This window comes from Salmo salar, chromosome 11, assembly GCF_965601325.2.
Source record: "Salmo salar chromosome 11, fSalSal1, whole genome shotgun sequence".
NCBI classification, from domain to species: domain Eukaryota; kingdom Metazoa; phylum Chordata; class Actinopteri; order Salmoniformes; family Salmonidae; genus Salmo; species Salmo salar.
Genome location: NC_138301.1, coordinates 118,679,943 through 118,707,009, shown reverse-complemented (window position 1 = coordinate 118,707,009; position 27,067 = coordinate 118,679,943). Strand labels below are relative to the sequence as shown.

Genomic DNA, 27,067 nt, shown 5'->3' with positions numbered 1-27,067 from the left:
ATGTACCAGTACACTACCTGGACAGGATGCTAGTCTATCTCCTGTTTCTGTAATGTGAGGCAGCTTGATGTACTAGTACACTACCTGGACAGGACGCTAGTCTATCTCCTGTTTCTGTAGTGTGAGGCAGCTTGATATACAGTACACTACCTGGACAGGATGCTAGTCTATCTCCTGTTTCTGTAGTGTGAGGCAGCTTGATATACAGTACACTACCTGGACAGGATGCTAGTCTATCTCCTGTTTCTGTAGTGTGAGGCAGCTTGATGTACTAGTACACTACCTGGACAGGATGCTAGTCTATCTCCTGTTTCTGTAGTGTGAGGCAGCTTGATGTACTAGTACACTACCTGGACAGGATGCTAGTCTATCTCCTGTTTCTGTAGTGTGAGGCAGCTTGATGTACTAGTACACTACCTGGACAGGATGCTAGTCTATCTCCTGTTTCTGTAGTGTGAGGCAGTTTGATGTACTAGTACACTACCTGGACAGGATGCTAGTCTATCTCCTGTTTCTGTAGTGTGAGGCAGCTTGATATACAGTACACTACCTGGACAGGATGTTAGTCTATCTCCTGTTTCTGTAGTGTGAGGCAGTTTGATGTACTAGTACACTACCTGGACAGGATGCTAGTCTATCTCCTGTTTCTGTAGTGTGAGGCAGCTTGATATACAGTACACTACCTGGACAGGACGCTAGTCTATCTCCTGTTTCTGTAGTGTGAGGCAGTTTGATGTACTAGTACACTACCTGGACAGGACGCTAGTCTATTGCAGGGCCCATGATACAGCAGCTCTTTCTAACACCTTGGCATTAGTCTGATTAGGAATCATTTTCACCATCAGTCCCTACTGTGTATCAGTTGCAGGTTAATCTCGTCCACGAGCCTCCTCCCTCATCTCTCTGGCAGTAATTGAGCCTGAGGGTGTTAGTTGCAGGTTGGCGTGATGCACAAGTTCAGTATTTGGTTGATGGGACCCAATGCATTACATCACAGTGTGTAGTGTATTTGGATAATGCTAGGGGTTTGCAAAATTCCATTAACTTTCACAAAATTCTCTGGTTCTCCAGAAATCCTGTTTGGAGGATTCTGGATTTCCTGCTAATTCCTTCCTGATTCTGTGAATCTTCCAACCAGGGAATTTTGAGACCTTAGTTGATTTTCATGAATGTTTTTTTTTCCCTGTTTGAGTCATTTTAGCAGATGCTTTTATCCAGAGCTAGTAGCAATTAGGGTTACGTGCCTTTCCTCAGGGATTTGAACCAGCGACCTTTCAGTTACTGGCCTAATGATATTTTAACCGTTAGGCTCTGCTATACTACATGCCAGTGTTGACTACTGTACTAAATGAAATGGACACGCAGCAGTACTGTTGGAATCAGACAGACGGCAGCAGAGATCCATGTTCAGTTTATCACAATACAGTTATTCTTAAAAAAAACTTCTTTTTTTTTTTACATTGATCCTTTATTGAACCTGGTAAATCAATTCTGGAGGGTACAGATTGAAAAACCATCATGGTTTTCCTTAATGCCCCAAACCAGACTTGAAATAATGGCATTACAAAATGATCTCAGCTAGAATGGGAAATGCAATATATTAAAGTTACCTACATGAATATATTCCAGAAAGATCTGCATTGTAAGTTAGGGATGCTTGCTTGGACAGTATTTGTCTCAAGAAAAGGATGCTCGACAAGACAACCTCAGGATGTAAAACAGACAGCTTCTTTGAACAAGCATAATTTATTAAACAGGTGATATAACAATGCTCTCTGAAGGCATGCTGAATAAGCTAAATCGTTTGAATGTGTAGTACAAATCCACATTAATGCAGTCCTCTTCAAAAAGCAAGTACATGCATACATACCTAAATATGCCTACACATGTTGGACAAAAAGGGGCAGATCTATTAGCCATTTACCATTACAACTAAAATAGGTACACAAAACTACAACTATTCACAAACTCAAAGCACATTGTCTGCTAAGCTTCCGCCAAGTCCTTCTCTTGAAGCCGCCAGAGTGTGTGTGTGTGTGTGTGAATCAATTACTTCAGTGTGAGAGTATCTATGGGCAGCCTGGGGTGACGCTGCATTTGGATAGTGCAGACAGTATAGACAGAATTAAGCTTGCTGCTGCAGTGTGTCTCTTTGAGTAGGAGTTTGTGTGTGTGTGTGTGTGTGTGTGTGTGTGCGTGCAGTAATTTCAGGTCTAGAAAATATATACACAAACACACTGACACTCACATACTGAGTGTTCTGCAGGTCAGAAGTGAAACATGATGATTCAGCCGGTGTGTGTGTGTGTGTGTGTGTGTGTCTGAGTCATTGGGTCTTCGAGGAGGATGAGGAAGGTCGGTCTGTTCCTACTCCCCTTCCTCCCACTCGGTCTCTGGGAATGATGCGCAACTCTGAACCGTGCTTCAGGAACACATTCCCTGGAAAACAACAACAACATAAATCGTCGATAACGTCAGAGAATAGAAGAAAACAAAACGTTCTCCATAAAGAGTCCCCCCCCCCACCTGAAAACAGTTGATAGTATCGTTACCTCAGTATTTACCTTGTCAGAGTCTTTCCTAGGCATTTCTCTAGCGCCATAAAAACTCACAGCACCAATCCACAGACAGATGATAAATGAGGAGATCAGGAGATAAATGAGACGAACTGATAGATTGAACTACTAAACACAGCAAATCTGTTGTAAAATATATCAAGTAGTAACATCCCAAAACAGCCCATAGACTAGTGTTCAAGTACTGACAGATAGCTAGTTGTTAGGTTAACGTTAGTAGTATAGGCTAACAGGAAATAATTCCCTCTGAGGCAATACATTAGCATTAGCATAACAATACGGAAGACTTAAGGGTAGTGCACGGTGATTACAGCAGATGGTGTTTACAGGGCACGTGATTACAGCAGATGGTGATTACAGGGCACGGTGATTACAGCAGATGGTGGTTACAGCAGATGGTGGGTTACAGCAGATGGTGGTTACAGGGCACGGTGATTACAGGGCACGGTGATTACAGCAGATGGTGTTTACAGGGCACGGTGATTACAGCAGATGGTATTACAGGGCACGGTGATTAGAGCAGATGGTGTTACAGGGCACGGTGATTACAGCAGATGGTGATTACAGCAGATGGTGATTACAGGGCATGGTGATTACAGCAGATGGTGATTACAAGGCACGGTGATTACAGCAGAGGGTGATTACAGCAGATGGTGATTATAGGGCACGGTGATTACAGGGCATGGTGATTACAGCAGATGGTGTTTACAGGGCACGGTGATTACAGCAGATGGTATTACAGGGCACGGTGATTAGAGCAGATGGTGTTACAGGGCACGGTGATTACAGCAGATGGTGATTACAGCAGATGGTGATTACAGGGCATGGTGATTACAGCAGATGGTGATTACAAGGCACGGTGATTACAGCAGAGGGTGATTACAGCAGATGGTGATTACAGCAGAGGGTGATTACAGCAGATGGTGATTATAGGGCACGGTGATTACAGGGCATGGTGATTACAGCAGATGGTGATTACAGGGCACGGTGATTACAGCAGATGGTGGTTACAGGGCACGGTGATTACAGCAGATGGTGATTACAGCAGATGGTGATTACAGCAGATGGTGATTACAGCAGATGGTGATTATAGGGCACGGTGATTACAGGGCATGGTGATTACAGGACTTGACGGACAGAGAAAAGTAGCCAAGAGTAAGTACTCTACCTTATGGATAGCATTTATATAGTATGACATGTATTCAACTGCCTGCTTTCTCACGTCTTCATGTACAACTAGTGCAAGGTGAAGAAAGCCAGGCGTGGGTGTTGTAGGCTACTGCAAGTGCAGTTTACCATCTATAATACATGGGTTTTATATAGCCCAGAACTTTTCATGGACCCAAAGATGAGTTTAGTTCAACTGACTGTCTGCTCACAACTACATTATTAAAACGCATATTAAAACAAAACACAGCCTTCACAAAGGAATGGAAGAGTAAAGTTATTTATTGAGCCATTCCTGAAAAGTAACACATTCCAAGAAACATCTTTAATACACACCACTCTCTGCTATCCCACAACACTCCATCTACCTGGAGGTCAATGCTAGCTAGCTGAATAGCCTATGCTATTCTAAATTAAATCAAATTACATCAGCCGATGTCAAAGTGATGTACTGAAACCCCCCAAACAGCAAGCAATGCAGATGTAGAAACACGGTGGCTAGGGAAAAACTCCCTAGAAAGACAGGAAACTAGGAAGAAACCTAGAGAGGATCCAGGCTGATGTTGTTCAAACGTTCACAGATGACCAGCAGGGTTAAATAATAATAATAATAATAATAATAATCACAGTGGTTGTAGAGGGTGCAACAGGTCAGCACCTCAGGAGTAAATGTCAGTTGGCTTTTCATAGCCGATCAGGGCTCTATGTGTAACATGAGGCACGAAGGAGCACTCTCTCATACCCCTGCACATCGACTCAGTACTGGTACTCCCGTGTATATTGCCAAGTTATTGTTACTCATTGTGTATTTATTATTACATGTTGTTATTTCTCTATTTTCTTTGTCTCTGCATTGTTGAGCAGAGTTGCAAAGAAAAAGCCATATCTCGGACTGGCCAATAAAAAGAAAAGATTAAGATGGGCAAAAGAACACAGACACTGATCAGAGGAACTCTACCTAGAAGGCCAGCATCCCAGAGTCGCCTCTTCACTGTTGACGTTGAGACTGGTGTTTTGCGGGTACTATTTAATGAAGCTGCCTGTTGAGGACTTGTGAGGCATCTGTTTCTCAAACTAGACACTTTAATGTACTTGTCCTCTTGTTCAGTTGTGCACTGGGGCCTCCCACTCCTCTTTCTATTCTGGTTAGAGACAGTTTGCGCTGTTCTGTGAAGGGATTAGTACACAGCTTTGTACGAGATCTTCAGTTTCTTGGTAATTTCTCGCATGGAATAGCCTTCATTTCACAGAACAAGAATAGACTGACAAGTTTCAAAAGAAAGGTCTTTGTTTCTGGCCATTTTGAGCCTGTAATCAAACCCACAAATGCTGATGCTCCAGATACTCAACTAGTCTAAAGAAGGCCAATTTAATTTCTTCTTTAAATCAGAACAACAGTTCAACTGTGCTAACATAATTGCAAACGGTTTTCTAATGATCAATTAGCCTTTTAAAATGATAAACTTGGATTAGCTAACACAACGTGCCATTGGAACACAGGAGTGATGGTTGCTGATAATGGCCCTCTGTACACCTATGTAGATATTCCATTAAAAATCTGCCGTTTCCAGCTACAGTAGTAATTTACAACATGAACAATGTCTATACTGCATTTCTGATCCATTTGATGTTATTTTAATGGTAAATTTGTTTTATAAACTTCCTTGTTTTTGAAAGAAAAGCTAAGTGACCCCAAACTTTTGAACGGAAGTATATGTATGTATGTATGTATGTATGTATGCATGTATGTATGCATGTATGCATGTATATATATTGTGGCAGACGGCATGGAGAGGTGAGGGGAGTGGTTATTGAGGGGAGATATCTTGCAGCCCACTGGCTCCACCCCCGAGCCTTATATGGACTTCCTGCCCCAACAAGGCAAGGCTGTCGCTGGTTAAGCCAGGGAGTGCTTGGGGATAAAGGAGGAAGCAGCCTGCACAAAGGGGCAGAGTAAGAAGAGAGCAACGTGTGTTATGAAGAGCGGGAAAGAAAATCCCTAAGAGCGGGGGGGAACAAATCCCTAATAAACTTCCCATGTGCATTCTATTTGTGCATGTTTTGTTATTGAACTTGGAGACGTGGAAATCCCACACCCTTGAGCTTGCTACATAACATATTTTATTGTGAACATGTTTTTAGAAATTGTTGCAATGGTATTAAAAATAAAAAACAAAATACCTTATTTTACATAAGTATTTCAGACCCTTTGCTATGAGAACCTGGCACCATCCCTACGATGAAGCATGGTGGTGCTAGCATCATGCTGTACGATGTTTTTCAGCGGCAGGGACTGGGAGACTAGTCAGGATCGAGGGAAAGATGAACGGAGCAAAGTAGATCCTTGATGAAAACCTGCTCCAGAGCGCTCAGGACCTCAGACTGGGGCGAAGGTTCACCTTCCAATAGGACAACGACCCTAAGCACACAGCCAAGACAATGCAGCAGTGGCTTTGGGACAAGTCTCTGAATGTCCTTGAGTGTCCCAACCAGAGCCCGGGCTTGAACCCGATCGAACTTCTCTGGAGAGACCTGAAAATAGCTGTGCTGCAACGCTCCCCATCCAACCTGACAGAGCTTGAGAGGATCTGCAGAGAAGAATGAGAGAAACTCCGCAAATACAGGTGTGCCAAGCCTGTAGTCATACCTAAGAAAATGCAATGCTGTAATCGATGCCAAAGGTGCTTAAACAAAGTACTGAGTAAAGGGTCTGAATACTTATGTAAATAGGATTATTTTTTTCTTTGTAATAAATTAGTAAAAGTTTATAAAAAACGTTTTTTTTTGTCATTATGGGGTATTGTGTGTAGATTGAGAGAACAATACAATTGAATGCATTTTAGAATAAGGTTGTCCGAAGTCACTGAATTTATATTTATATTTATATATTATTTTTTTAAGTTGATTTCAATTTGCCATATTTTTCAAATTTGCTGTTTCACAAAAGTTCTGAATGTATATCCATTTTACAGACACAGTATACTTTACATTCATTATCTTATTTTTAATACCACCCTCCAGCTACATTCAGCCCCTCCTACTACCTCTGAACACCATCCAGTTTGGATTTCTATTTGCAAATATTTTTCAATCGTGCTGTGATGTTTCACAAAAGTTCTGAACCTTTCTATTCTCAGTTTCTAAAGACTCTAAATGAAAAAGATACACATTTAGCTAAGAGTATCAATTGATTGATTGACTATGACTTTTCAAAATCACCCAGCAGTACTATTTGCAGAGTTACCTCCAGATAAATGTTGCAATTCTTCAGCAATTCCTGAACCTGCAATCAAAACCAAACCACATCTGGACAGTACCAAAACATGTGATCTAATGATTCTGCAAAATCTGCAGAGCTGGGACGGTTGTATCCCCCATATACATAACATTATATTGGTTGCAAGAATTTTGTATAATTTAAATTGAAAAACTAGGTCGTTTTGTGCCATGGAATCGGTACATTGAAAAATCTCTTTCCAACTATTTTGCGATCTATATGGCACGGCTGTCAATTTGTTGGTCCTTAAATGAAACTGGTATACTTTTTTTTGGTCTTTATTGCAGGGACCAACAGACAAGTTCCTTACTTTCTCCCCCTTCCACTTGCCTCTTCTAAACTACACGACATTGTAAAAGTTGTATTGTTTTGTGGTCCAATACGTAACATAGTACACTTCTAATAATTTGGTTGTAATCCAGAGAGGTTAGAACAATTAACTAGATCCTCTATGAGGCTGTGGAGGGATCCACATTGTGGATTTAAAAGAAAACATGAATCATCAGTAAACACCTTGATTTTTAAGCCCTAGAGTTCTAGCCCTTTGAAATTATTGGATCTGATTTTAATAGCTAACATTTCGATGGCCATTATAAATAGATATGCCGATAGTGGACAACCTTTTTCACTCCTCTTGACTGTTTAATACTTTCTGAGATGTAGCCATAATTAAATAATTTACAGGGATACTTTACTTTAACCCATTGTATAAGAGATTCTCCAAAATTGAAATATTCCAGGCATTTTTCTATAAATTCCAGTCATACTGTATTAACACTCGTGTGGTGTTTGGGTCTGTGGGACCCTTTTCAAATGTTCACGAAGACTCATTGGCCTTGGCTCATTTTCTGTGAAGAACATGTAAAATAACACCTTGTCATTGACAGCACCCTGTGCACACCCCTACACATTTATATTACATATGTGGTGTTCGTGACCACTGGACCCAAGTAATAAAAGTGTGGAAAAGTGTGTAGGTGAAAACAAAATGTTTGCCGTGTGCCTTCACTCGGTCTTCCTCCTCCCTGGGCCTGCTGTTTCAACATAGCACCAAGAACCTGTCTGTCTCCCGCTTTTCTCGCACTCTTTACCCTTTGTAGTGTGTGAAACTACACAATGTCTTGAGGGAACCTGCACAATGTGATTACACTACATTATTTTGATACATTGTGGGAAAATACTGCATTTTTTTACACTCTACCCCTGCCAGGTGAAAATTGGGGGAAGGAGAACAAATAAATTGCTTTGCATGTGTGACTCCTTACCACATTCAATCAGTATGACAAAAATAATCTCTGCTCAGAGGGCCTTAAAAAAAAAATTGCAGAGAGAGAAGCTAGTGTGGAAGACGTGTCTTCCACTTTGGAAAATGAAGAATTTTCCAAATATGAGGATCATGTCTGTCAATTCGGAGTCTGACAGTGAGTTGGAAGAAGGTAAGATTGACCTTCAGCCAGATCTAGGACCAGCCCATCAGAAGCAGGCCCAGGACCAGCAACCAGCTCATCAGCATCCTGCAGAAGGAGAAATATTGATGTAAAAAAAAATTGTGAAATTGAATGGTCTTCTTGCCCAAGGAATGAGCCACCCGGTATGGCTGCCAATGTGATAAGGATGCAACCAGGGCCAACGCAGATGGTGGTTACTCATGTGCAGCAAATAAAGTCTTCTTTTCAACTGTTCATCCCAAACACCATCCAGAAAACCATTCTGGACTACACTAATTTGGAGGGAAAAAGTGTTTTTGGAGAGATGGAAAGAGATGGACCAAACTGATTTACATGCCTACTTTGGGATTCTTATCCTTGCTGGTGTTTTCAGATCCAATGGGGAATCCACAGAATCCCTGTGGGATGAAGAAACTGGCAGAAAACCTTTCAGTACAACCTTTCAGTACAACGTCGTCTCTGGAAAACTTCCACATTACTTCCAGGATTATCTGCTTCGATAACCGAGACACCAGACCAGCTCGGCGGCAGAGAGGCAAGCTAGCTGCAATCAGGTCAGTGTGGAACAAGTGGGTGGACTGCCCTGGGCCCAACATTACTGTTGATGAGCAGCTTATGCCATTTAGGGGCCGCTGCCCCTTCAGGCAGTACATACCGTCTAAACCTTCAAATTATGGAAACAAGATCCGGGATGTCTGTGATGTTGCTTCATCATATGGTGGAACTTGCAAGTGTATACAGGGAAGCCAGATGGAGGAACCCCTGAGAAGAACCAAGGGATGCGGTTTGTACTCGACGTGACACAGGGACTCCGTGGCCACAACATCACATGATAACTTTTTTACTTCGCACAAGCTTGGACAGGAGTTCCTCAAGAGGAAGCTGATGATGGTAGGAACGGTATGAAAAAACAAGCCAGAGCTCCCACATCAGCTGTTGAATACACGGAACAGGCCTATCAATTAATCTAAGTTTGTGTTCAAGGCCGACACGTCCCGAGCGTCCTACCTGCCAAAGAAAGGCACAAATGTGGTACTCGTGAGTACGCTGCTCAGGGATGGGAGAATCTGTGGTCAGGAACATCAAAAAACTGAAATCATAATGGATTACAGAAATAATCTGTCTGTAAAAAATTGTTGTAAAAATTACTTGTGTCATGCACGAGGTACATGTCCTAACCGACTTGGACCGAAAGTAGTGCACCATATAGGGAATAGTGTGTCGTCATTTGGGATGCAGAAGTAACTGACTCCTAAGGGAGTCTCAAACCAGCCAGTCTGGTTAGGGTAAGACTGGACTTCATACTCACATAATAACGTGTTAGTATGCCTCCTTGGAGCATCACATCAATATCCATGAAGAAATATAATAAACCACATTTACATACAAGCTTACGTTGGGTCTATTCTGTTATTATCTGATCCCCCTCTTTAGTCACTATCGTTCCGTCCCAAACAACATACACTAGTCCCTATGTAGTGCAACCATTTTTGACCAGAGAGCCCTATTGGCCCAGATCAAAACCAGTACACTACAGGGAATAGGGTGCCATTTGGGATGCAGCTTGCAAATGGGACTCTCATTCCTACAGACAACGGTACCCACCACAGTCCAATATTTACATAATGACCTGGTATCAACAGAAGGCATCAACCACAGTCCAACCACAGTCCTCTATCTACATAATGACCTGGTATCAACCACAGTCCGGACTATTTGCATTGACCCCCCCACCACCTTTGTTTTTACACTGCTGCTACTCGCTGTTTATTATCTATGCATAGTCACTTTACCTCTACCTTCATGTACAAATTAACTCAACTAATCTGTACCCTCAACTAACTTTATTTTCTTAAAACTACATTGTTGGTTAAGGGCTTGTAAGTAAGTAAGCCTTTCACGGTAAGGTCGACACCTGCTATATTCGCCGCATGTAAAAAATAACATTTGATATTGACATAAAGCCTTGGTACTAACATAAGGTATCTATCCACGGTAGTTGTTGTTGTTGATTATCTGGGTATATGAATTAGTATCATACAGTGACTACAGAAAGTATTCACACCCATTGACTTTTTCCACATTTTGTTGTGTTATCACTGGTCTACACACAATATCTCATTATGTCAAAGTAGAATTATGTATATTTTTTTTTTTTACATTTTGAGAAATTAATAAAAAATGAAAACCTGAAATGTGTTGAGTCAAGTCATCAGCCCCTTTTTTATGGCAAGCTTAAATAAGTTTAAGGAGTAAAAATGTGTTTAATATTACTTTTGAATGACTACCTCATCTCTGTACCCCACACAGAGATAATTGTAAGGTCCCTCAGTCGAGCAGTGAATTTAAACACAGATTCAACCACAAAGAACAGGAAGGTTTTCCAATGCCTTGAAAAGAAGGGCACCTATTGGTAGATGGGTAAAAATAAAAGCAGACATTGAATATCCCTTTGAACACGGTGAAGTTATTAATTACACTTTGGATGGTGTATCAATACACCCAGTCACTACAAAGACGTCCTTCCTAACTCATTTGCCAGAGAGAAAGGAAACCGCTCTGGGATTTCAACACGAGGCCAATGGTGACTTTAAAACAGATAGAGTTTAATGGCTGTGATAGGAGAAAACTGAGGATGGATCAACAACATTGTAGTTACTCCACAATACTAGCCTAAATTACAGAGTGAAAAGAAAGAAGCCAATACAGAATAAAATAATCCAAAACTTGCTTCCTGTTTGCAATAACGCAGTAAAGTAAAACTGCCAAAATATTGAAGATATGTCAAAAATGTAGTCTATTTCAGAAGAACATAATAACAAGTGGCTGTGGGCTACACTAGTTAATTAAGCAGACAGGATTTGCTTAGAATTATGTGGCATTATTTTGTATTATTTTATAGTATGAATAATACAATTGAACAAAGCTGAATAAAATAGAAAGGATATTTCCTCCAAACGATTTCCAAGTAAGTGCGAATATGCTGTTCTGTGTTGAGCGGTTAACCTGTTAGGGCTAGGGGGCAGCATTGACACGGCTGGATAAAAAACATACCCGATTTAATCTGGTTACCACTCCTACCCAGTAACTAGAATATGCATATACTTATTACATATGGATAGAAAACACCCTAAATTTTCTAAAACTGTTTGAATGGTGTCTGTGAGTATAACAGAACTCAAATGGCAGGTCAAAACCTGAGAGATTCCTTTACAGGAAGTGGCCTGTCTGACCATTTGTTGAACTTCTTTTCCATCTCTATCATTTACTAAGGATCTCTGCTCTAACGTGACACTTCCCACGTCGTCCATAGGCGCTCAGAGCCCGGGAAAAAACAGAATGTCGTCATTCCAGCCCCAGGCTGAAACACATTATCGCCTTTCTCAAGTGGCCGATCAAGGGACACTGGCTTATGCGCGTGACCCCGACCGCCCCCGCCTTTGGGATTTTTTCCTCTGTTTGCCGAAAAGGAGATTCCCTGTCGGAATATTATCGCTTTTCTACGAGAAAAATGTCGTAAAAATTGATTTTAAACAGCGGTTGACATGCTTCGAAGTACGGTAATGGAATATTTAGAATTTTATTGTCACGAATTGCGCCATGCGCGTGACACTTCTTTACTATTTCGGATAGTGTCTGGAACGCACGAACAAAACGCCGCTATTCGGATATAACGATGGATTATTTTGGACCAAACCAACATTTGTTATTGAAGTAGCAGTCCTGGGTGTGTATTCTGACGAAGACAACAAAAGGTAATGAAACTTTTATAATAGTAAATATGATTATGGTGAGTGCTAAACTTGCCGGGTGTCTAAATAGCGAGCCCGTGATGCCTGGGCTATGTACTTAGAATATTGCAAAATGTGCTTTCACCAAAAAGCTATTTTAAAATCGGACATATCGAGTGCATAGAGGAGGTCTGTATCTATAATTCTTAAAATAATTGTTATGCTTTTTGTGAACGTTTATCGTGAGTAATTTAGTAAAATGTTAGCGAATTCCCCGGAAGTTTGCGGGGGGTATGCTAGTTCTGAACGTCACATGCTAATGTAAAAAGCTGGTTTTTGATATAAATATGAACTTGATTGAACAAAACATGCATGTATTGTATAACATAATGTCCTAGGGTTGTCATCTGATGAAGATCATCAAAGGTGAGTGCTGCATTTAGCTGTCTTCTGGGTTTTGGTGACATTATATGCTGGCTTGAAAAATGGGTGTCTGATTATTTCTGGCTTGGTACTCTGCTGACATAATCTAATGTTTTGCTTTCGTTGTAAAGCCTTTTTGAAATCGGACAGTGTGGTTAGATTAACGAGAGTCTTGTCTTTAAATGGTGTAAAATAGTCATATGTTTGAGAAATTGAAGTAATAGGATTTTTAAGGTTTTGAAAATCGCGCCACAGGATTGCAGTGGCTGTTACGTAGGTGGGACGAATTCGTCCCGCCTAGCCTAGAGAGGTTAACAACAAAACAGGTCTTCCAATATGCTTAATTTAGAGTTATGAATATTTAGTCGTTATACAAATGTTGGGCTATATGTTTTGATTTTTAATACATGCTAAGGCTCTAATGATGATTTGAAAAAAGTCTCATGAAAGGCATGAGCTCTGCTCCTTGTGCAGGCTGCACACACTTCATCAGTCTCTCATTCACTATTTGACAAGCACTTAATTATATTCTCACTAGGTCTCGAATTTCCTGGTGGCAACCCCCTTGTGTGGCCGTAATGCCCCCTAAAAAAAGCCATGCGTTTTGAGGCCAAAGTGGCTGTTGTACCCTTCGAGCTGAATATAATATTCATAATTCCCTTCTACCGACTGCCGCGCTCTGAAGCACCTCTCACTCACAGGGCTCTCTCAGATATCTTAATTCTTAATAGCCAATGCCCGTCACGTGATCGGGTCCTTCTCACAAGTATCTACGCTAAGTAGTAGGCTAAAAGTGAAGACAGACACATTGCGTCCCTGTTATGGAATTCCGAGGCTCATATTGAAGAAGTTAGAAGAACTGTCCACATTTACTTTTCGTCATTCAACAAGATGTGTAGGCCTAACGAACTGCAAAAGCACTAGCCTATGTCAATCTACTATCCCCCCCACATAGTACAAAATCAATAAATATTCCAAACATAGTCCGGGACAGTTGTGAGATGCGATAGAGCACAAATTAATACAACTATTCGAAGAAAAAAATAAAAAAATAATAATAATAATAATAATAATAATAATAAATAAATAAATAAATATATAAATATATATATATATATATATATATATATATATATATATATATATATATATGTGTATATATATATATATATATATATATGTGTGTTTTAAAAGCAATGTGGCTGATGCAGATCAGAACGATTAGCTTCAAATGTTGATAAATTATTTTTTCCAAATAAACACAGCAATGCGCACAGAGCAGATTAATGTTTGAAAATGCAATCAATTAGCGAGAAAACACTACTCCGAAAAGCGACCACAAATGCGATTATACATGTAATGCTCTTATAAAAGTGTATTTTGATGATGAAAATGATCTTCCCCAAACTTGAAACTCACGTGCCGCCTATGTATGCCAGTTAGGCTCTATACCGATGGTAAAATGGATTAATGTACTTCAATTTTAAGAAGTTACTTGGCCACTTTAGAACAAACCTCATCAAAACATATAGGTGTATGGGCTATGCATACTGTAAGCTATGGACAACAAACACAGTTGCATTTTATCGATGGCACTTTGAATGCACAGAGATACCGTGACGAGATCCTGAGGCCCATTGTCATGCCATTCATCCACCGACATCATGTTTCAGCAGGATAATGCACGGCTGATGTCGCAAGGATTTGTAAACATTTCCTTGAAGCTGAAAATGTCTCATGCTGTGTCAGGCAAATTCTGGTCACACCAGATATGGACCCAACTTTTTAAAGGTATCTGTGACCAAAATATTTACATCTGTATTCCCAGTCATGTAAAATCAAGATGAGGGCCTAATGAATGAATTTAAATTGACTGGATGTCCTTATATAAACTGTAACTCAGTAAAACCTTTGAAATAGTTTTTTGTTCAGTATAATATCAATTTATTTTCCTTCCTCTAGTCCTACTAGGGATAGACCAAATGGGGCAGTTCTATGCTATCTTAAAGCCATATCAACCATCAGACAGGGCCTGCAACAGCCTATTGAACATAGTTTGAGTTGGAGACGCCATGTTACTTTAAAAAGGATGTGGGTTGACGCATCTGAACATTTGGAGCTTACTTCCTCAAAGCCAACTGATTGATCTTATTTTAAACAAATACACTATTGAAACGTGTTTCTACTGGTGTCTTCGCCCAAGATATTATTGACCATTGCCCAGCTGTTTGTGTTAGAGATGTGAGAATACAAAATTCTAAGCTTTGTGTCACCACAAAGAGGAACTTTAAAAACATCAGTGAACAGGCTTTTTTTTTTTCTTCTTTACATGATCTTTACTTTAGTGACCTTGATTGTAGCTCAGCTATCCCTGAACATTATTTGGCTTTTAGCCATTCTGAAGATGTCTTCAATGCTATTGTGGATAATCCATTGAATGCCTGGTACACTCCGGAATTATCAGAAGTCATTCATAAAAAGAGATGATGCTTGGGTCAAGGCCAGGAACACATGCTTCGGACCAGACTGGCAAGCTTTGAAACAACTGAGGAATCATTGTGTGAAACCAAAAATCAGAAAGGCTAAATCAGATTATTACGTAAACTCTTTCGGATTGTAATGGGAACCCGGCTAAATTCTATAAGAAAAACAAAAAATAATGTGTTCTACTTCTTCCTCTCTGCCACAACAAATTAATTCAGACACGGGCCTCATTACAGGAAGAAAAAAAATGCCATCACTGATGCATTTAATTAGCATCTTATTTTGTATTATTATTATTTATTTTATTTCAGCGGGCTCTCTTTCAAATAATTTCTAAGCTTGTTCACAATGACATTGGGCTGGATACTGATAGGGAAAACTTGCTGAATGATAAGAGAAATTATAGTCAAAGCTTTTATTTTAGGCTATTTACAGAAAAATAATCCCTTGACGCTTTGCTAGCAATAGACAACAAGAAATCCAGAGGGGCCGACCAATTGGATCCTAGTGTTCGTCGCCCACCATAGTTGGTTCAATAACCCACTTTTTACATTTTTTATTTAATATTATTATCAGGAAATATTCAAAAAGTATGGAAATCAGCTCTTGTGCTGCCGCTCCATAAGGACGGGGATAAACAGAAACAGATCTTGTCTCTCTCGTCAGCAGGAAGCAGATTGTGCAGTTAACCTTTCTACCTGTTCTCAATTATGGTGATACTACTTACCAAAGTGCAGCTGCTTCTACTCTTAAACCCCTGGATGCCATTTTTCATAGCACCCTTTTCTTTATCACAGGAAATCAATCAATCAATTAAATGTATTTATAAAGCCCATCTTACATCAGCTGATGTCACAAAGTGATGTACAGAAACCCAGTCTAAAACCCCCCAAACAGCAAGCAATGCAGGTGTAGAAACACTTTAATCACTGTATTCTTTACCAAAAGGTTGGCTGGACCTCTGAAGTCACATTATTACACTCTTTCTGTTTACAAAGCCTTGCTCCACAAGCTTCTGACTTACTTAACATCACTGTTATCAAACCAGTTCACAGGGTTGGTTAACTCTGGAGACGCCTTTGGTGTCTAGAAAGTTAGGTAAATAAGCCTTTTGGTTTCTTTGCACCATGCGTCTCCAATGCACTTTCAAATTGGAGGAATTGGTGACTCCAAGGGCATTTCAGACGGTTGTTAGGGAAACTTTTTACTGAAGAATGTGTGTTTCAAGTCTGTGTTTTGCTTTTCATGCATAATATGCATTTAAATGTGTGTATGAATGTGTTTATTGTATTTTGATGTGTATTGTGGTGCTTCATAGGGCTAATCTGGAAAAGACACCTTGGTCTCAGCATTGACTCCCTGTCTAAATAAAGAGACCTTGTTCTCAGCATTGACTCCCTGTCTAAATACAGACACCTTGGTCTCAGCATTGACTCCCTGTCTAAATAAAAGTTAAATAAAACATTTAAAACAACCAACTTAACAGCGCTTGAAGAATTAGAAAAATATTATTGTACAATCCAGGTGTGCAAAGCTCTTACAGACTTACCCAGAAAGACTCTCAGCTGTAATCGCTGCCAAAGGTGATTCTAACATGTATTGACTTGGGGTTGACTACTTATGTAATTAAAATATAGTGTTTTATTTTTCATAAATCTTTTATAAAAAAAGTTAGGATTTTTCTTCCACGTTGACATTAAAGTATTATGTGTAGATTGTTGACAAAAAAAATCTATGAAAACCATTTTAATCCCACCTTGTAACCTTGTAACAAATTGTTTTATAAATCACTGTCATCAGTGTGGACGAGAAGACAGAAGACTCACCTGCTGTCTGAGCTGGGTTGATGCCGATACCGTCTGTCATGAGCACAGAGAGAAAAGGGATTAGCATATATAGCAATACATGAATGTTAACACCAAAACATGAATAAATAAAACTAAGAATTAAACATGCAAAATAGTGGTTGAGAGAGGGGGTCTGATGAGTAAGATTGACACATATGTTCACATGGTAACGCTGTTGCATTAGGCACAACAAAAACAACCACATTTAACAGTATGTGGTACATAGACGGACATCTTTTACAAGGACCTTTTTTTGTAAAAGAGATTTTACAGATAGTGGCTTGAAAAAGCACCCCCCCCTGTCTGATGTTCTCTACTTTTGCATATTATTGATACTGAACGTTATCAGATCTTCAACCAAAACCACATTTTAGATAAAGGGAACCCAAGTTTACAAACACCCAATTCCCCGGTGTGAAAAAAGAATTGCCCCTTTACACTCAATAACTGGTTGTGCCACCTTTAGCTGCAATTACTGCAACCAAACGCTTCCTGTAGTTGTTGATCAGTCTCTCACGTCGCTGTGGAGGAATTTTGGCCCACTCTTCCATGCAGAACTGCTTTAACTCAGTGACAATTGTGGGTTTTCAAGCCTGAACTGCTAATTTCAAGTCCTGCCACAACATCTCAATTGGGATTAGGTCTGGACTTTGTCTAGGCCAATCCAAAACTTCAAATTTGTTTTTTTTTAACCATTTTCATGTAGACTTGATTGTGTGTTTTAGATCATTGTCTTGCTGCATGACCCAGCTGGGCTTCAGCTTCAGCTCATAGATGGATGGCCTGACATTCTCCTTTAGAATTGTCTAACAGAGCAGAATTCATGGTTCGTTCTAAAGCAAGTAGTCCAGGTCCTGAGGCAGCAAAGCATCCCCAAACTATCACACTACCACCACCATGCTTGACCATTGGTATGAGGTTCTTAAATGTGGAAGGCAGTGTTTGGTTTTTACCAGACATAATGGGACCCACCAACACAATGTAACATACTCACCTGTTTCTATTAAGACCTGACACAATGTAACATACTCACCTGTTTCTATTAAAACCAACACAATGTAACATACTCACCTGTTTCTATTAATACTGACACAATGTAACAGACTCACCGTTAGTAATGATGGCACTGGTGGCTGCTGGTACTTTGAACTGTGAGAGGAAACAGACAGAATGATCATGCTATACACCTGGATCTCAGTAGTCCAGGGGTGTTTAAACCTCTCCTCTGTGACCCTCCAGCCATTCCATGCATTTGATCTATTCCAGACCTAGCCCACCTGATTCAACTTGTCAACTCATCCTCAACCCCATGAATCAGGTGAATCAGGTCAACTATTTCAGGGCTAAAACAAACGTGTGAAATGTCTACGGGTCCCTGTGAAGAGGTTTGAAAACCCCGGAAGGACAGCCAGGTGAGAGAGGGGAGTTGGGCTCACAGGGAGAGAGGGGAGTTGGGCTCACAGGGAGAGAGGGGAGTTGGGCTCACAGGGAGAGAGGGGAGTTGGGCTCACAGGGAGAGAGGGGAGTTGGGCTCACAGGGAGAGAGGGGAGTTGGGCTCACAGGGAGAGAGGGGAGTTGGGCTCACAGGGAGAGAGGGGAGTTGGGCTCACAGGGAGAGACATGCACTGCCACAACTGTGTGAGTGTGTGTCAGTAATGATGTGAGAGTCCGCTGTTTGTTCACCCGCCCACAATTTCTAATAAGCCACCCACCCGACTAAATGTGATAAAGTGAAAATCTGAGGCCCACACCCGACTCTAACCCTCAAATCTAGAAAATGCGCTGTACAGTCAGAGATGTTGTTAAGATATTTTGACTGAACTTTTTAGATGATGTTTCTGATTATAATGTCCCACATTTTGGTAGGCTATTTGTTAGTCAACTTAGTCAGCTTCTCTTCTGTCATTATATGTTGCCCTAGAGGACTAAACAAATCCTTGCTCACCAGAATAATGTCAAATCTATAGAATTAACACTTCAATCTAGTTGACATTGGTAAAATGTGTTTTCTCTTTCATCTCTGCTTCTCTCACACAGCAAAGATGTTTAGGGACCGGGGGGGAATAAAAAGCAATAACTAAAAAGAATGGGAAAGATTTTCCGTGCAAAACGTTCAAATGAGATCAGTTTGAAACATTTTAAAGGAACTTAAAAAGCTGTTCAAAAGACCCAACATCTTTTTTTGATATGATTTCAGTTCGGCTTGGATGCATATTTTATGTGGTTGAAATACTAATCAGCTTTTATGATGCTGATAAAGATAGAACCTTTACAAACAGTCCCTAACCACGCAGTCATTCTCACAAGATGCTGAAAGAAATCAGTTCTCCACTCCTGTTCCTGAGTCAAAATGTTCATTTGGTGTATCATTTTACTGCAAGAAATTCTTAATAGTATTGAGCAAGAGTTAATAGTATATTGGCTATGTGAGAAGTTATAGATCTACAGTCAGTGTCCAGATAAGCTACTATTACATTTAACCCATCTGAACAGTACAGTTCCCTTGACGTGCCATTTTGAAGTCCCCCGTCATGTGACTGTGGAATTTGTATCGCACCTCACAATCATTATACATAATAGAGCCGGCACTGCGATCAACCACTTTTACTACTTCACCAAATCTTTCCCAAACATTAGACTACTGTTCTGTCCCTCCCTTGTCTTTATTTTCAACTCTACATTTCACATGGTTTTTTTTTCTTACTGAATTACAACTCCGAAATTGTCCTTTTTGCCTCAGTGGATTGACATAAAATGTTCTGCCTAAATTCCCAAAATTATTTGCTGTGTATTTGTTGCCTACAGTCAGGCCCAAAGCAACGTGCTACACCAGATACAAATGATGAAAGAAAAACCTCAAATGTAGCCTACAGATACGAATTGCACAAGAATTATACATTGACATATTTTATGCATTATTTTCATATTATTCAACCCTAAACCTGCCCGTCCTGCGGATATAACCGCAGGGCCTGCGGGTTACGAGTCAACCCACGCATCTCTACTTGTCACAGAGGTTGCTGAGCTTCGATAGAGAGGAAAAGTGATGGAGGATTATCTTCATGCTCTGTAACTGCAGTAGAGATTAAAGGATTTGTCCTAATAAAATGTAAAAACTGTGAAAACGCTGAATGTTCCAGTTGCTTAGAGGAACGTCTAATCTCTTCTATTGAGTTCTCCTAACTGGGCACTTGGGGTTTTGTGTTCTAGTGACTGCAAAGTTTTGGCAAATAAAACAAGCACACACCAAGTCCATTGCAAAAATAATGCTTAAATAGCCTATTTATTGATGAAAATACCAGTCAATGTAAATACATTTTACCGGTCATGCATACCGGTCTATGGGTTAATTTGCATCATTTAGTGGAAATAAATTGGTGTGTGTATTTTTCGTTAGTTGTTATGATTCTTCTTTATAAAGTGCAAAGCATACTGATACAGAGTTTAAGATGAAAATATGTCAGACAGTGTGAGAGTTGCTGCTACAGTTCCTGTTGCTGCTGGCGTGAAACATGCTTTTATAAGACAAATAATTGTGCAACAATTTTAAATGAAATCGCATGTTTAAAACAGTTCTGATGGCCATGATTGAAAAAAAATATATATATATATATATACTATTTTTACTTCTAAACTGATAAGTGAAGTGGGCTTCCCATTCAAGTGCAATGGTAGGCAGGCTTCAGTGTGTCACACTGTACAATGTGAGCTTGCAGTAGTATGCATTTTGAAAACTGTGTGTGAAACCTGAACATTTCACTTCATATTATGAGGCACGTCTTACGTTGCTTCAAAGTAGCCTAGACAAAATCTGCTTCTATAAAACGTAGAGTCAATTATTTTATAAAGACCTCCATATGCCATTGAAACTAGTAGTCTTTTTCTCTCAAGTTCTATTGGTTTTCAAAATCAACTTTCTTTCATTGTCCAGCAGCCAAAGGCACAACCCTAGTCATATTAGTAACCCATGCTAGTTGATGATAATCCAAGTCATATTAGTAACCCATGCTAGTTGATGATAATCCTAGTCATATTAGCAACTGATGCTAGTTGTTGATAATCCAAGTCATATTAGTAACCGATGCTAGTTGTTGATAATCCAAGTCATATTAGTAACCCATGCTAGTTGTTGATAATCCAAGTCATATTAGTAACCCATGCTAGTTGATGATAATCCTAGTCATATTAGCATCCCATGCTAGTTGTTGATAATCCTAGTCATATTAGCGACCCATGCTAGTTGATGAGAATCCTAGTCATATTAGCGACCCATGCTAGTTGATGAGAATCCTAGTCATATTAGCGACCCATGCTAGTTGATGAGAATCCTAGTCATATTAGCGACCCATGCTAGTTGATGAGAATCCTAGTCATATTAGCGACCCATGCTAGTTGATGAGAATCCTTGTCATATTAGCGACCCATGCTAGTTGATGATAATCCTAGTCATATTAGCGACCCATGCTAGTTGATGACAATCCTAGTCATATTAGCGACCCATGCTAGTTGATGACAATCCTAGTCATATTAGCATCCCATGCTAGTTGATGATAATCCTAGTCATATTAGCATCCCATGCTAGTTGATGATAATCCTAGTCATATTAGCGACCCATGCTAGTTGATGACAATCCTAGTCATATTAGCAACCCATGCTAGTTGTTGCATCTTTAGATCTCCCCTCTTTCTAAATTTGGAATGAATATGTTCATCTCTGTCACATGAAACAGCTCTCATTTGCAATGTACTTTTAACAACTGTGTTTTCTGTCTAATTGCATTATGGAACAAACATTTGCGGGTACCCCAATGGCGTGTACCCCAATGCAGTGCTTATAATGTGAAGAAATAGTTTATAAAATGTTATAGCTAAATGTTCTGATCTGTTGCATCAGCCTCATTGCTTTTGAAAGTTTTTTTGTTGTTGATGTACTGGTTGAATGAATTTGGGATCTTTCATCCCACAACTGTCCCAGAGTCAGTTTGGAATAGGCAAATGTATTTTTCCCGCACAGAATGACACGCTGATTAAACAGAATAGGTAAACTTTTCTAGTATGGGGGAATAGTAGACTGACACAGTCTAGTGGTTTAGCTGTTCGTTACTCATCTTGTTGACTGTGGAAAAGTAAATGTGGATAGTTGTGGATAGGACCGCATACCGTTGCATCCTCAACTTGCATGTTCTGTTAAGATGAATTACCCTCATCAAGATGTAATTTCTATCATTCTGATCACAGTGGGTGGACACCCTAATCAGGTTACACACCCAATGCATATGGGTACGGTACATTTCTCAAATGTCTGGTCAATTAAAAATGCTTCCGGTTAAATGTCCGGCCACACACACACACACACACACACACACACACACACACACACACACACACACACACACACACACACACACACACACACACACACACACACACACACACACACACACACACACACACACACACACACACACACACACACACACACACACACACACACACACACACACACACACAATCAAGGGAGAAGGGAGGGGAAGCTAATCATTAACGAAAGATTACGCTATCTATGAGAAACAGCCTGAAGGCAAAATACTAATTGAGATTTCGTTCGCAGGAGAGAAAAAAAAAAAAATGACTGCTGTCTACTGTCAAACTGTTAGAATCATCCTCAGCATTCTAAGAACATAATTGTCTCTGTCAGGATTCTACTTTGTATAAAGAGGACAAAGCATATAGCAGCAGAAACAGCAATCACTCATGTCTGCTTGAATCATGATGAGCCTCATGAGTTTCCTATGGGCTTATAGAGGAACATAACTCAAGAGAATACCCCTGTTACTGTCACACAGAGACAGAGAGAGACAGAGGAGATGCCACTAGTCTGAAGTCAAGGAGATAAGGATGGCTAAGCGAGCACGGAGCAGCACGGGCATTCTAAATCAATCACAGATGAGCAGGAGAATGAGGAGAGAAAGAAAAACGTATTATGTAGCTGGGAATGGAGAATGGACAATGGGTTGAAGAGGGAGGGTAGGAAAGATACAAATGAATTACTGCTACTCTCAAAGCATTACCCATCTGCCTCATTTAATCTTTAGGAGTGAATACTCTGTCCATTATTTGGATGGTGATTATTGTAAATCTAAATATTAAAAGGGAAGGGATCCACTGATTCAAGGAACTCTGATCGGTATTCGGCAAGACAAACAATAGTCCTCTCCCAGCTTAATATCCACTATAAATTGTTTATTGACTTAATAGCATGTGGAATGACAGTTCCAGCTACCGAAGCAGGCAGGGTGGGACCAGACTAAACAGAGAGGAGATGCTCAAGCCTGGTATCTATATTGTATATCCTGTATTGTTGCCATGTCATACATGTAAGAGAGGAGACAGAGGAGAGACTCTAGCCTTATCCTTACTATAGGTGCTTTATCTAATCTTTGAGAGTCGCCATGCAACAGAGTAGGACTCAAGCCATCTCGTATCCATACTGTAGGCAAAGCCTATGTGCTGTAGCCAACTCTAGTATTATATCATTGCTATGCCATACATGTATGAAAGGAGACTGAAGAAAGACTCAACCCTCATATCCATAACGGTATGAGAATAGACTGAAGGGAGACTCAACCCTCATATCCATACATGTATGAGAAGAGACTGAAGAGAGACTCAACTCTCATATCCATACATGTATGAGAGGAGACTGAAGAGAGACTCAACCCTCATCTCCATACATGTATGAGAGGAGACTGAAGAGAGACTCAACCCTCATCTCCATACATGTATGAGAGGAGACTGAAGAGAGACTCAACCCTCATCTCCATACATGTATGAGAGGAGACTGAAGAGAGACTCAACCCTCATATCCATACATGTATGAGAGGAGACTGAAGAGAGACTCAACCCTCATATCCATACATGTATGAGAGGAGACTGAAGAGAGACTCAACCCTCATATCCATACATGTATGAGAGGAGACTGAAGAGAGACTCAACTCTCATATCCATACATGTATGAGAGGAGACTGAAGAGAGACTCAACCCTCATCTCCATACATGTATGAGAGGAGACTGAAGAGAGACTCAACCCTCATCTCCATACATGTATGAGAGGAGACTGAAGAGAGACTCAACCCTCATATCCATACATGTATGAGAGGAGACTGAAGAGAGACTCAACCCTCATATCCATACATGTATGAGAGGAGACTGAAGAGAGACTCAAGCCTCATATCCATACATGTATGAGAGGAGACTGAAGAGACTCAAGCCTCATATCCATACATGTTTGAGAGGAGACTGAAGAGACTCAAGCCTCATATCCATACATGTATGAGAGGAGACTGAAGAGACTCAAGCCTCATATCCATACATGTTTGAGAGGAGACTGAGAAGACTCAACCCTCATCTCCATACTCTGTGCTTTTGTTCCTCTTTTTTGGGGGGGCTACATCTTGTAAAGTGGGTTGTGACCCCTTAAAAATGCTTTCACTTGACTTGTTGTATTATAGCCCAACTACTTTTTTTGTTGCAATACACAGTTTGAGATGAACTCACCTCCTCTGCTGCAAACTTCAACACGGCTGTAAACGGCGTGCTCTCTGGGACACTGAGTCTGAAACAAGAAATACAGTCCTATTTTATATCACTCCAACTGTCTGCTCCCCATGGAACCTTTTTGCCGTGGTGTAATCGGTAAGGAAAGGCTTCATAGGCCTATTTGCCGTGGTGTAACCGGTAAGGAAAGGCTTCATAGGCCTATTTGCTGTGGTGCTGCAGAGTCCTGTTCTGTGTTGACTGTTCAACTATGACGTCAAATTTCATAAAGTGCAAAAACAGCAGGTCATCAAGATTCGTGGTGACATATGGTAGGCTGGCTGAAAGCCTGGAACACATAGGCTAGCTAGTTAGCAATGTTGTGATTTAACGTTATTTGGAAATGTCTGCAAACACATTGCAAGAGAGGGTTATGTTATTCGCTCACTGTGTGCCCAGATACTAAGCAAATGACAGTGCTAATGGCAACAACGAAAGCATCTGCAAAAACTGACTACTGTCATTGTGAATTGGCATGCTAGCTAACTAGCTGGCCAGTGACAGCTGTGTTATGGTTCATGGGAACAACATGCTTCCAAGAGGTAACAGCTAGCATCTTGCAATTAGCTAGTACTAGTAGCTAGATAGCTTCAACACTTAGTTAGCTACAGGCGAATATAATGAAGATCACGGCTAGCTAAACAAGCTACATGCATGGGTGTGACGGTAAGCATCAGTATTCATTGATGTTTTTAGCTAACGTTAATGCTGATCTGTCACTTACACTTTGTATGGTAGCCGGGGATCCGACGTCAGAGTGATTTTAAACGTGACTTTAGACCTGATGGAGGAAACAAACACAGTTATCATCACACTGCTTTTTTTGCTAAATAATAGTAATATATTAAATGTGTTTTATAGGACAGAATGAGAGGTAAACTTACATTTTCTTGGTGACTGTGGTCTCTTCTGCACACCGTTAACATAGACCCGGAAGTCAGAAGGACTCCGTGGAACACGTCATCAGTTTGATTAGATTTTAGCAGCCTCGCCGAATGAGTTTGATGGTTTTTTTTAATTGAAATACTTAAACAATTGTATTCCATTAATTTATTGTATAGTAAAGTCTAGAAACAAGTAACAAAACAGAAAGAGTTGTGCTATTAAAAGATAGGCGTCTTTGACAGAGTGCTTGTCAATTTACCGTAACATACGACCACATGCGCACACCTATTTGTACATTTGCAGAACTACAAGCCCAAGTGACTGATAATGTATTTGTTTGAAGAATCAACTATTAATATACCATTACTATATACAGAAAATATAGGATAGCGATAACCTTTTTCATGACATTAGACTAGAAGTAAAGTGTGCAGTGATTTGCAGAATGTATGCTGCCTTGCTCTCATGCATGTATAAAGTAATCTCATGCATTTATAAGGTCAGAATGTACAGTGCATTCAGAAAGTATTCACACCCCCTTAACTTTATCCAGGTTTTGTTGTTACAGCCTGAATTTAAAATAGATTAGATTGAGATTTTGTGTCACTGGCCTATTACACACTATACCCCTTAAGGGGTAAGAATACTTTCTGAAGGCGCTGTACATTCCGTTGCTCTCATTCATTTATAAGGTCATTGATTAATTGATCAAAAAATCCCCAATAGCCTTTTCCTCTACAATGTGCTGAGGTTTGCTCTCTAGAGCAGATAGGTCAGTGCAGATAGTGCAGATAGGTCAGTGCAATAGGCAGTAATGCATCCTTCTTTAGCTAAACATGTCAAAGTATGATGGTGCCTAATGGTATAGACATTGGTAGTGAACTACGTTTGACCAGGGCCCATCAAAAGTAGTGCACTATGTAGTGCAGGGCTCTCCAACCAATGATGTATGCAAACCCTGGATAGCTGATGCTATGTATTGGTCATTGAGAGGCTTTGAAGCCGCTGGGCGGCCATGTTGTCACTCCCCAGTAGGAGCAGTCTATAGGAATGAATGGAATTCTACACCATTTCATTTAAATGTTTCAAGGATAAAATGACATGTATTTTAAGAAGTTTTTGTTGTTGTAGAGGGGACAGTAACATCAGTACTCTTTAAAAAAAAGACTTTGAGGAAAATGTTTTTGTCAGTCATCTAGGGTTAGGGATGAGTGATGAGCTCTACAGCAGAGTCTCACAACTCAATTGCTGGTTGAAAACTGTTTTCTGCCCCTCCCAAAATATATATATAAGTTTTGCCTCTAAACCTCTAAAACTTCAAGCTGCATACTGGACCCTATTCTAACTAAACTACTGAAACAGCTGCTTCCTGTGCTTGGCCCTCCTATGTTGAACATAATAAACGGCTCTCTATCCACCGGATGTGTACCAAACTCACTAAAAGTGGCAGCAATAAAGCCTCTTGAAAAAGCCAAACCTTGACCCAGAAAATAGTCCTGCCATACCTACCTACCCGTAAGCTACGGTCACAAGACGCAGGCCTCTTTACTGTCCCTAGAATTTCAATGGAAACAGCTGGAGGCAGGGCTTTCTCCTATAGTGCTCAATTTTTATGGAATGGTCTGCCTACCCA

The 27,067-nt window shown here is 40.2% G+C and overlaps 1 protein-coding gene across 1 annotated transcript; it reads right to left on the bottom strand.

Annotated features, from left to right (window-relative positions):
• Positions 1–1,709: 1,709 nt before the first annotated feature.
• ufm1 (ubiquitin-fold modifier 1) lies at positions 1,710–25,481 on the bottom strand. The gene is given in 6 exon segments (NM_001146524.1): positions 1,710–2,439; positions 16,933–16,965; positions 18,063–18,102; positions 24,511–24,568; positions 25,274–25,330; positions 25,434–25,481. Coding segments are annotated over 6 exon segments (303 nt in total). The 5' UTR covers positions 25,436–25,481; the 3' UTR covers positions 1,710–2,326.
• Between the last annotated feature and the right edge of the window lie 1,586 nt (positions 25,482–27,067).